Here is a 13,013-nt window from a genome sequence, read left to right on the forward strand (position 1 = left end):
AAACCCAGCCTAAAACCCCAAACAGCAAGCAATGCATGTGAAAGAAGCACGGTGGCTAGGAAAAACTCCCTAGGAAAAACTCCCTAGAAAGGCCAAAAACCTAGGAAGAAACCTAGAGAGGAACCAGGCTATGAGGGGTGGCCAGTCCTCTTCTGGCTGTGCCGGGTGGATATTATAACAGAACATGGTCAAGATGTTAAAATGTTCATAAATGACCAGCATGGTCAAATAATAATAATCATAGTAGTTGTCGAGGGTGCAACAAGCACGTCCGGTGAACAGGTCAGGTTCCATAGCCGCAGGCAGAACAGTTGAAACTGGAGCAGCAGCACGGCCAGGTGGACTGGGGACAGCAAGGAGTCATCATACTAGGTAGTCCTGAGGCATGGTCCTAGGGCTCAGGTCCTCCGAGAGAAAGAAAGAAAGAGAGAAAGAGAGAATTAGAGAGAGCATATTTAAATTCACACAGGACACCGGATAAGACAAGAGAAATACTCCAGATGTAACAGACTGACCCTAGCCCCCCGACACATAAACTACTGCAGCATAAATACTGGAGGCTGAGACAAGAGGGATCAGGAGACACTGTGGCCCCATCCGATGAAACCCACGGACAGGGCCAAACAGGCAGGATATAACCCCACCCACTTTGCCAAAGCACAGCCCCCACACCACTAGAGGGATGTCTCCAACCACCAACTTACCGTCCTAAGACAAGGCCGAGTATAGCCCACAAAGATCTCCGCCACTGTACAACCCAAGGGGGGGGGGGGCGCCAACCCAGACAGGAAGACAACGTCAGTGACTCAGCCCACTCAAGTGACGCACCCCTCCCATGGACGGCATGGAAGAACACCAGTACGCCAGTGACTCAGCCCCTGTAATAGGGTTAGAGGCAGAGAATCCCAGTGGAGAGAGGGGAACCGGCAAGGCAGAGACAGCAAGGGCGGTTCGTTGCTCCAGCCTTTCCGTTCACCTTCACACTCCTGGGCCAGACTATACTTAATCATAAGACCTACTGAAGAGATAAGTCTTCAGTAAAGACTTAAAGGTTGAGACTGAGTCTGCGTCTCTCACATGGGTAGGCAAACCATTCCATAAAAATGGAGCTCTATAGGAGAAAGCCCTACCTCCAGCCGTTTGCTTAGAAATTCTAGGGACAATTAGGAGGCCTGCGTCTTGTGACCGTAGCGTACGTGTAGGTATGTACGGCAGGACCAAATCGGAAAGATAGGTAGGAGCAAGCCCATGTAATGCTTTGTAGGTTAGCAGTAAAACCTTGAAATTAGCCCTTGCCTTAACATGAAGCCAGTGTAGGGAGGCTAGCACTGGAGTAATATGATCAAATTTTTGGGTTCTAGTCAGGATTCTAGCAGCCGTATTTAGCACTAACTGAAGTTTATTTAGTGCTTTATCCGGGTAGCCGGAAAGTAGAGCATTGCAGTAGTCCAGTCTAGAAGTAACAAAAGCATGGATACATTTTTCTGCGTCATTTTTGGACAGAAAGTTTCTGATTTTTTTTATGTTATGTAGATGGAAAAAAGCTGTCCTTGAAACAGTCTTGATATGTTCTTCAAAAGAGAGATCAGGGTCCAGAGTAACGCCGAGTTCCTTCACAGTTTTATTTGAGATGACTGTACAACCATCCAGATTAATTGTCAGATTCAACAGAAGATCTCTTTGTTTCTTGGGACCTAGAACAAGCATCTCTGTTTTGTCCGAGTTTAAAAGTAGAAAGTTTGCAGCCATCCACTTCTTTATGTCTGAAACACAGGCTTCTAGCGAGGGCAATTTTGGGGCTTCACCATGTTCCATTGAAATGTACAGCTGTGTGTTGTCCGCATAGCAGTGAAATTTAACATTATGTTTTCGAATGACATCCCCAAGAGGTCAAATATATAGTGAAAACAATAGTGGTCCTAAAACGGAACCTTGAGGAACACCGAAATTTACAATTGATTTGTCAGAGGACAAACCATTCACAGAGACAAACTGATATCTTTCCGACAGATAAGATCTAAACCAGGCCAGAACTTGTCCATGTAGATCAATTTGGGTTTCCAATCTCTCCAAAAGAATGTGGTGATCGATGGTATCAAAAGCGGCACTAAGATCTAAGAGCACGAGGACAGATGCAGAGCCTCGGTCTGACGTCATTAAAAGGTAATTTACCACCTTCACAAGTGCAGTCTCAGTGCTATGATGGGGTCTAAAACCAGACTGAAGCGTTTTGTATACATTGTTTGTCTTCAGGAAGGCAGTGAGTTGCTGTGCAACAGCTTTTTCTAAAATGTTTGAGAGGAATGGAAGATTCGATATAGGCCGATAGTTTTTTATAATTTCTGGGTCAAGATTCGGCTTTTTCAAGAGAGGCTTTATTACTGCCACTTTTAGAGAGCTTGGTACACATCCGGTGGATAGAGCCGTTTATTATGTTCAACATAGGAGGGCCAAGCACAGGAAGCTGCTCTTTCAGTAGTTTAGTTGGAATAGGGTCCAGTATGCAGCTTGAGGGTTTGGAGGCCATGATTATTTTCATCATTGTGTCAAGAGATATAGTACTAAAACACTTTAGTATCTCCCTTGATCCTAGGTCCTGGCAAAGATGTGTAGACTCAGGACAATGGAGCTTTGGAGGAATACCCAGATTTAAAGAGTAGTCCGTAATTTGCTTTCTAATGATCATGATCTTTTCCTCAAAGAAGTTCATACATTTATTACTGCTGAAGTGAAAGCCATCCTCCATTTGTGAATGCTGCTTTTTAGTTAGCTTTGCGACAGTATCAAAAAGAAATTTCGGATTGTTCTTATTTTCCTCAATTAAGTTGGAAAAATAGGATGATCGAGCAGCAGTGAGGGCTCTTCGATACTGCACGGTACTGTCTTTCCAAGCTAGTCGGAAGACTTCCAGTTTGGTGTGGCGCCATTTCCGTTCCAATTTTCTGGAAGCTTGCTTCAGAGCTCGTGTATTTTCTGTATACCAGGGAGCTAGTTTCTTATGACAGATGTTTTAAATTTTTAGGGGTGCAACTGCATCTAGGGTATTGCGCAAGGTTAAATTGAGTTCCTCGGTTAGGTGGTTAACTGATTTTTGTCCTCTGACGTCCTTGGGTAGGCAGAGGGATTCTGGAAGGGCATCAAGGAATCTTTGGGTTGTCTGAGAATTTATAGCACGACTTTTAATGCTCCTTGGTTGGGGTCTGAGCAGATTATTTGTTGCAATTGCAAACGCAATAAAATGGTGGTCCGATAGTGCAAGATTATGAGGAAAAACATTAAGATCCACAACATTTTATTGTGTAGTCTTGGGTACCAGTAGTTAGGAGTACGGCAAACACCTTATTTCTTTGGTTCCTCAATATACATTTACCATATTACAATGTAGGCTATGTGTTACAGCACTACTTTTGGTGTCCCCCTTAGGAATTGCTCTTGAGAAAATGTAATGTAATTGTACCCTCCAAAGTTGATATCAGATTTTCGCCCCTGAATACAGTATGAGGTGAGACGGTGAACTAATGTTGAACTGGGCAGTCAGCTGCTGCTGCTCCAATACAGTATGAGGTGAGACGGTGAACTGATGTTGAATCATAATGATTAAGTTCATTAAAATGAATTAGTGAAACTGTTAAAAAAATTGTATATGGCATATTAAATATTTTACGCTATTGTTATCATATAGAAACATCATGGAATATTGTACATCATATTAAATATATTAGGCTATTGTTATCATATAGAAACATCATGGAATATTGTACATCATATTAAATATATTAGGCTTTTGTTATCATATAGAAACATCATGGAATATTGTACATCATATTAAATATATTAGGCTTTTGTTATCATATAGAAACATCATGGAATATTGTACATCATATTAGCATCAACAAACATTATTGTTTCAATTCAATTTCACATAATAAGGATATTTCATATTTAAAAGTTCAGAAGTCAGAACCCATCACTTGCTATGTAAAAGAGACAGAAGAATGCACAATGGTCAATGCTATCTGGGATCCTTGGGACATCCGTACCCTAACCTTAACCCCTACCTTAACCATTTTAAATGTCAACTTCAACGGGCTAGGGACGTCCCAAGGATGTATCTCTACCTGAAAATACATGATCTAAGTGATTGATAGTTGGTATTCAGCAGTCATAAAGCCTTATTTACTTTAATGAACTAATAAAATTGTGATTTTGTTAGACAGCAGCTCTACACTTTGTTGACTGACTGATCCATTCATCCTTCCATCCCTCCTCAGCCTTCCTCTCCTCTGAAGACCCAGTGAGGGTGGAGCTCAGTCAGAGAGCTGTTGAGGGACTGGTTAGGAAGAACACTTCTACAGCCAGAGAGGTGAGAGGTCACACATGGTTTAGATGGTAAATATTTATGTCCCCTTAGTGGTTCATCACATCAGCAAAAGGGAATATGTTCCATCATCTATGTATATTTACATTAGTGCAAATTGTCCACTGATATTGGTGTAATTTCTCGCCCCTTTTGGCTGTATGAAAGTTAATTTCCCCTCAGACACAAACATGTGTTCTTTGTTATTATGAAGGTAATTTGTGTCAAATGTACTTTTCCTCACTCATTCACCCCATCTCTTTACATTGCTTATGCATATTCAGTGGCTTGACTGCATCCAGACTATGTCAAAGGCCCATCCTGGTAGATCTGAACCTAATGCAGCTTGGAGTGATCAGATAACAGAAGTCACATTTAGGTGCCATGTGTAACTGAGGCCATAGATGCTCCATATCCATTACTTTGAGTGTTTTATATAATATGACTAAATGTGTTTCTGTGTTGCAGGAGCAGTCAAGAAATGGAACAGCAAGGCCACAGAACATGACATAAGCAGAGCTGTGGGAGACCACCTCAAGCCCCTGGTAGAGCCGGGGGTGGTGTTTACCACTCCACCACGCCTTCAGCAGGCTGGAAAAGTGGGATTGATCCATTTGTTTGTTTTAGTTTCCAGTAGTTGAATGGTGAGCCTGCTGAATGGTGAGCCTCATTATGAGTCTAATCTGGTCTCCTTCAACATGGTGAGCCTCATTATGAGTCTAATCTGGTCTCCTTCAACATGGTCAGCCTCATTATGAGTCTAATCTGGTCTCCTTCAACATGGTGATCCTCATTATGAGTCTAATCTGGTCTCCTTCAACATGGTGATCCTCATTATGAGTCTAATCTGGTCTCCTTCGGCATGGTGAGCCTCATTATGAGTCTAATCTGGTCTCCTTCAACATGGTCAGTCTCATTATGAGTCTAATCTGGTCTCCTTCAACATGGTCAGCCTCATTTTGAGTCTAATCATAAGGTGAATGCACCAATTTGTAAGTCGCTCTGGATAAGAGCGTCTGCTAAATGACGTAAATGTAAATGTAATCTGGTCTCCTTTAACATGGTCAGCCTCATTATGAGTCTAATCTGGTCTCCTTCAACATGGCGAGCCTCATTAATTGTCTGATGAAAAAGAAAACCCCCACACTGATCAGTATCAATCAGCCTTTTGTTTTCTTTCAAGTTATTAACTAATGATTAACACACACAAGTTCTCAGATGTGTGAGTGCTTTACCTATTTCTAACAGTATCATTTCAAATGGAGAAAACATTTCAGCAAAATGGAAACAATGTGGGAGGATTAGCAAATCCTGTTTCACTATCGAAATTACAAACCACATGTACAAGGGAATTGGAGACGTCTATGAAGCCAATACTAATCCCATCATGTCTGCATTGGACACGCCTATGAAGCCAATACTAATCCCATCATGCCTATGAAGCCAATACTAATCCCATCATGTCTGCATTGGACACGCCTATGAAGCCAATACTAATCCCATCATGTCTGCATTGGACACGCCTATAAAGCCAATACTAATCCCATCATGTCTGCATTGGACACGCCTATGAAGCCAATACTAATCCCATCATGTCTGCATTGGACATGCCTATGGGCCGGCAGGTAGCCTAGTGGTTAGAGCATTGGGCCAGAAACCAAAAGGTTGGTGGATCGAATCCTGAGCTGACAAGGTAAAAATCTGTCGTTCTGCCTCTGAACAAGGCAGTTAACCCACTGTTCCCAGGTAGGTCATCATTGTAAATAAGAATTTGTTCTTAACTGTCTTGCCTAGTTAAATAAAGCTTAAAATAATGTTTAAATGTAGCAGAATTAAATACCCACAACATTCATTCTGGGGGAACTAGATTGACTCAGTTCACAGACTGTCAGCCAAACAGTGATTGTGCATCAATATCGTCAGACTAAATTAGAGTAACAACCAAATAAAACAGACAAACAGGGAATGTTCAATGACCCAAAAAGACACTATAGTTCATTCTGTGAATCCACTTTATTTCCTATCATAAAGAACAGCTGTGGAAATGGGCTGTGGATTTAGACGTCCATCTGACTCCACAACAAGACATGACTGAATAGTTCAATAGTGTCTAATCCAAATAATCAGCACAATGTCAGGTGTTAGTGCAGGGCTAGAACAGAAACCTGCACACCCAGTAGCTAGATCTCAAGCAGCAAGGTTGGCCATGCATTTTCTAGGTCTCTGCATCATTGCTTTAACAGTATTGGTGTAGTCATACAACTTATTCTAACAGTAAACCAATAGCATATTCAGAGCATTTAGAAAGTATTCAGACCCCTGACTTTTCACACATTTTGTTACGTTACAGCCTTATTCTAAAATGGATTAAATAATATTGTTTTCCTCATTAATCTACACACAATACCCCATAATGACAAAGTGAAAAACAGAAATACCTTATTTACAAAAGTATTTAGACCCTTTGCTATGAGACTCAAAATTGAGCTCAGGTGCATCCTGTTTCCATTAATTATCCTTGAGATGTTTCTACAACTTGATTGGAGTCTACCTGCCATAAATTCATGTCAGAGCAAAAACCAAGCCATGCGGTCGAAGGAATTGTCCGTAGAGCTTCGAGACAGGATTGTGTCAAGGCGCAGATCTGGGGAAGGGTGCCAAATTTGTTTGCAGTATTGAAGGTCCCCAAGAACATAGTGGTCACCATCGTTCTTAAATGGAAGACGTTTGGAACCACCAAGACTCTTCAAACAGAGCAATCGGGAGAGAAGGGCCTTGTTCAAGGATGTGACCAAGAACCCGCTGTTCACTATGACAGAGCTCCAGAGTTCCTCTGTGGAGATGGGAGAACCTTCCAGAAGGACAACCATCTATACAGCACTCCACCAATCAGGCCTTTATGATAGAGTGGCCAGACGGAATCACTCCTCAATAAAAGTCACATGACAGCCCACTTGGATTTGGCAAAAAGGCCTCTTAGACCAGAAACAAGATTCTCTGGTCTGATGAAACCAAAACCTAGGCAAACAATTAGGGTTCTACATTGTAACATTATTAAAATACTCCTTCTAATACCACTACAATGTTAAAACATTCTACATTGTGAGATTTTATTTCATTAATATCATGAAACAACTCCTTCATGTATGTATTTTCTGATGTTTGATCAGAGATCTTTTATCAGAGTATCTCTTGTCACATTGATCACAGCTATGGGGTTTCTCTCCTGTGTGTGTTCTCTGGTGTATAGTCAGATGGCTAGATGTAAGAAAACTTTCCCCACATTGATTACAGCTATAAGATTTCTCTCCTGTGTGTTTTCTCTGGTGTGATAACATGCTGCTTGAGTGAGTAAAACTAATCCCACATTGAGTACAGCTATAAGGTTTCTCTCCTGTGTGTGTTCTCTGATGTACAATCCGATGGCTAGATGTTGTAAAACTCTTCCCACATTGATCACAGCTATAAGGTTTCTCTCCTGTGTGTGTTCTCTGGTGTGATACCAGGATGCTTGACTGAGTAAAACTCTTCCCACATTGATTACAGCTATACGATTTCTCTCCTGTGTGTGTTCTCTGGTGTGACAACAGGTTGCTTGACTGAGTAAAACTTCTCCCACATTGAGTACAGCTATAAGGTTTCTCTCCTGTGTGCATTCTCTGGTGTACAATCCAATGGCTTGATGTAGTAAAACTCTTCCCACATTGATCACAGCTAAAAGGTTTCTCTCCTGTGTGAATTCTCATGTGTACTTTTAGTGAATTTGATCTTAAGTAGCTCTTCCCACAATCAAAACAGTGGTGAGATTTCTCTCCTGTGTGTACTCGCCGGTGAATTTTAAGTTCTGATGAAGATTTGCAACCTTTCCCACAGTCAGAGCAGCAGTGAGGTTTCTTTCCTGTGGGTCTCTGCAGGTGTTTCTTGAGGTGTTCTGATCTGGAGGGACTCTTCTCTGCCACGTCAGCTTCATGATGTTGTTGAGGCTCCCCAGAGGATCCACGATAGTCACATCTCTCTCCTGTGTCAGTAACAAAATCAGACAGATGGTTAAAGGCCAACAACAGCGGTAACCCACTGTAAAAGGTGATGCCAACAGCGATGCCATGATGTTGTACAACAATTGACGTCTGTAATGAACGTTAAGATTATTTGACATTTGTCTTAAGACAGTCAAGTGAGCAACAGTCATATTTTGTCTTGTTTTCACATTAGCAGTAACATCGATTATTGTAGGCTAGAAATAAGTTATTAAAGTTGTTGAAGCCCTAAGCGGTTACTGAAACTCTAAGCAGTGTGCCAGACAACTTTTGGTCTCCAATACAGGCCCCTTTCTGTGTTTACTAAAATTGCCGCATGAGGGCGATGCCCATGCAATTTGGTTTCAGAAACTCCTCCATGCTAATGAGGAAACCACTAGTTATACCAATACCATAGACCTACTACTACTACTACTTCACCTAACAACAACAACATAGACCTACTGTAGGACCCATAACTTCACCTAACAATAACATAGACCTACTGTAGGACCCATAACTTCCCCTAACAACAACATAGACCTACTGTAGGACCCATAACTTCACCTAATAATTACAGACCTATATATCATTTAATATTTCAGGTGAAACATGGAAACTAAAATGTCTTTGATGACAATTCATAACCTGATCACCAGGTAATTTTGTGAATAATCCCACTAGGCTACTCTGTAATGTGTTGTCATTCTAAATGTCTTGAATAAAGGAAAATAGCTCTGTGTGTTGAACAATAGCCTATCCATCAAGGAACAGTTCTCTACACATTATGAGAAAAGTATCTCTGTGTCCAAACAGACTAACGAGACCCTACTGTAAATCAAGCAGTCAATAACACATTATAAACATCAATTTGTTAGGGATGTTGGATCCAACATGGAGCATGGCATAACTGTGTTTACCAGAGTAATGAATGAAGAAGCACTTTGGTTGTTGTTGCATGTCTGATGTTTGTCATGCGACTGTCATTCAGAAAATGATTTCCTGGATCAGCTGATGATAGTTGAACATGTGACTGTAAATAAACAGCTACAGTATTAAGTATTATGTATAATTATTTAAGAACCACATTATTGACAGTATCCATTTGGCTGTCAATAAAGTTAAGGTGACTCTCGGTTAGAACCATTGGATTTAGCAAACTGAAATGAGTTAGGATTTCTGTGCCCATGAAAACTGTTTTCCCAGCGTAACAAAAGGAGACACTAAATGTTACGTAGTTAGAGAGCATTTCAGAGATCTGAATACAAAAAACTGTACGAACAGGAAAATAACCTAAACCACAAGGCCAAATCTACACTGGAGGAACTTACCAAGATGACATTGAATGTTCCTGAGTGGCCTAGTTACAGTTTGGACTTAAATCGTCTTGGAAGTCTATGGCAAGACCAGAAAATGGCTTTCTAGCAATGATCAAAAACCAACTTGACAGAACATGAGGGATTTTAAAAAGAATAATGAATATTCACATGAAGATCAGTCTCCTATTGGATGACATCACAACTTCCCATCAAGCCAACTCCTTGAAGGCCTTACTATGACATCATTCACTCCTTCCAGTTTGCAGTTGTCAAAAAAACACTATTTTGCTCAAAACATTTATTTGTTTCCCTTTAGTGTGTTTATACTTTACTGTATTTATATATCACTTTTCAACAGGAAAAGTTTAAAAATCCCTGGAGGACGTCATGAACAATTCATACAGTACAAAAACATATTCAGGTGAAGAATGTCCTTTTAAAAATCACACATTAGTTCAACAACTGTAGAGTTTGCGTCCCTGTTTTATTAAATAGTACTCACTGTATTTACTGGTGTTAATCAGATCAATGTCCCTGTTTTATAAGATAGTACTCACTGTATTTACAGGTGTTAATCAGATCAATGTCCCTGTTTTATAAGATAGTACTCACTGTATTTACTGGTGTTAATCAGATCAATGTCCCTGTTTTATTAGATAGTACTCACTGTATTTACTGGTGTTAATCAGTTCTCCAGTCTTCTCTTCTTCGTCTTCCTCTAATGTGACAGTAATCTCCCCCTCTTCATCCTTAATTCCAAAAACGTCGTCATCTTCTTTCACTTCATCCTCCACTCCATAAACTGCATATTCCTCCTCTTCTTTCACAGTAACATCCTCCTCCTCTTTCACTCTGAAGACGTCTTTCACTGTTACGTCTTTTTCTTCTTTCACGGTAACAGCCTCACCCTCTACTTGTTTTTGTATTGAAACAGCCTCCTCTTCCTCCTCCTCTTTCACCAGACCCTCTTTCTCCGTCCAGCAGACCTCTTCTTTAGCAGGAGGAGAGTAGCTTAGTGAACTCATGGTCGGGGATAATAGCTAGTTAGCATTAGCGACTAGACTAGTGCTAACTTAACCAGCCAGCTAGTTGACTTACAACGTAAATATTACATAAAATGGGGTAGCTAGTTGTTTCCACATAAGTATGTTTAAATCACAGTGGCAATTAAATCACGAAATTGTCTAAAGAACTTGAATGTTCCGACTTTGTTGGCTAGCGAGCTACCGAGGTGGCTGCAGTTGTTGAAGAAGCGTTCCGTCCACTAGATTATACGTCACACTAGAAACATCGCCTGAAAGACACATATCGCCATCTGCTGTCTGGAGGGAGGAAACGCAGTTGAGGAGGGAAAATGATTTTAATAAATCAACTTTACCCACTACCAGGATATTTTAGCCCAAAACCTGGTTACCTCTCTGCTAGGAGGCTGAAACTTGGCCATAAGTGGATCTTCCAGCAAGACACATCAATATCCACGAAAAAATGGTTAATTGGGTACAAAATCAACATGGGTGGCAATAATTCAGACCCCTACCTTTTTGAGAATTACATGTTAAACTATATCTCTTTCTCTGAGTTTTGTATTACTATAAAATAATATAACTTCCCTTTATTTTGTTGGTGTAACAATACATCATGTAGATGTATATAATGAACAGACTAGGTCTATACTGCTCCTACATGGTGTAACAATACATCATGTAGATGTATATAATGAACAGACTAACACTACCGTAAAAAAGTTTGGGGTCACTTAGAAATGTCCTTGTTTTTGAAAGAAAAACACATTTTTTGTCCATTAAAATAACATCAAATTGATCAGAAATACAGTGTAGACATTGTTAATGTAGTAAATGACAATTGTAGCTGAAAACGGCAGATTTTTTATGGAATATCTAAATAGGCGTACAGAGGCCCATTATCAGCAACCATCACTCCTGTGTTCCAATGGCACGTTGTGTTAGTTAATCCAAGTTTATCATTTTAAGAGGCTAATTGATCATTAGAAAACCTTTTTGCAGTTATGTTAGCAAAGCTGAAAACTGTTGTGCTGATTTAACAAAGCTTTTGTAAACAGTGTTGTTGTATAACAATCAGGCAGTAGAACAACAATAATCATCAACCTCTTAACTAATCTTCCCTCCCCTTAACATTGGGTTTGATTCAGACCCTGCCAGAGTACCAGGTGGACATTGGGTTGATTCAGACCCTGTCAGTGTACCAGGTGGACATTGGGTTTAATTCAGATCCTGTCAGTGTGCCAGGTGGACATTGGGTTTGATTCAGACCCTGCCAGTGTACCAGGTGGACATTGGGTTTGATTCAGACCCTGTCAGTGTACCAGGTGGACATTGGGTTTGATTCAGACCCTGCCCGTGTACCAGGTGGACATTGGGTTTGATTCAGACCCTGTCAGTGTACCAGGTGGACATTGGGTTTGATTCAGACTCTGCCAGCATGGCCAGAAATTTATTCCAAGGTCAGTAACTTATAACCACAGAACCACCCCAGACCTTTCATGCATGACTAAAAACACCTAAGTATTAGATTTACTGCCATGGTCTAGTATGTCACTGCCTCAGACACCATTCTGGCTGAGGTACGAGTAAAACATGACATATTATTTCCTAACCATTCACAATGCTGGCTGAGGTACGAGTAAAACATGAAATATTATTTCCTAACCATTCAGAATGCTGGCTGGGGTACGAGTAAAACATGACATATTATTTCCTAACCATTCACAATGCTGGCTGGGGTACGAGTAAAACATGGCATATTATTTCCTAACCATTCACAATGCTGGCTGAGGTACGAGTAAAACATGACATATTATTTCCTAACCATTCACAATGCTGGCTGAGGTACGAGTAAAACATGACATTATTTCCTAACCATTCACAATGCTGGCTGAGGTACGAGTAAAACATGAAATATTATTTCCTAACCATTCAGAATGCTGGCTGGGGTACAAGTAAAACATGACATATTATTTCCTAACCATTCACAATGCTGGCTGGGGTACGAGTAAAACATGGCATATTATTTCCTAACCATTCACAATGCTGGCTGAGGTACGAGTAAAACATGACATATTATTTCCTAACCATTCACAATGCTGGCTGAGGTACGAGTAAAACATGACATATTATTTCCTAACCATTCACAATGCTGACTGAGGTACGAGTAAAACATGACATATTATTTCCTAACCATTCACAATGCCGGCTGAGGTACGAGTAAAACATGACATATTATTTCCTAACCATTCACAATGCTGGCTAAGGTACGAGTAAAACATGACATATTATTTCCTAA

General features: G+C 40.5%; 1 protein-coding gene across 1 annotated transcript; it reads right to left on the minus strand.

Moving 5' to 3' along the window:
* Positions 1–6,285: 6,285 nt before the first annotated feature.
* Positions 6,286–10,914, minus strand: LOC145864039 (uncharacterized). The gene is made up of 2 exons (XM_082968983.1): positions 10,360–10,914; positions 6,286–8,375 (listed from the first exon to the last, which is right to left on the minus strand). The coding sequence occupies exons 1-2, from the start codon at positions 10,715–10,717 to the stop codon at positions 7,498–7,500; spliced, it is 1,236 nt and encodes a 411-aa protein (XP_082825109.1). The 5' UTR covers positions 10,718–10,914; the 3' UTR covers positions 6,286–7,497.
* Between the last annotated feature and the right edge of the window lie 2,099 nt (positions 10,915–13,013).

This window comes from Salmo salar, chromosome 02 (assembly GCF_965601325.2).
Source record: "Salmo salar chromosome 02, fSalSal1, whole genome shotgun sequence".
Classification (NCBI taxonomy): Eukaryota; Metazoa; Chordata; class Actinopteri; order Salmoniformes; family Salmonidae; genus Salmo; species Salmo salar.

Bases quoted from the DNA above. Each gene is read 5' to 3' on its own strand.
- LOC145864039 (XM_082968983.1), bottom strand. From the start codon at position 10,717: ATGAGTTCACTAAGCTACTCTCCTCCTGCTAAAGAAGAGGTCTGCTGG. The intron at 8,376-10,359 runs GTGAGTACTATC...TTACTGACACAG, and splicing joins GATTAACACCAGTAAATACA to GAGAGAGATGTGACTATCGT.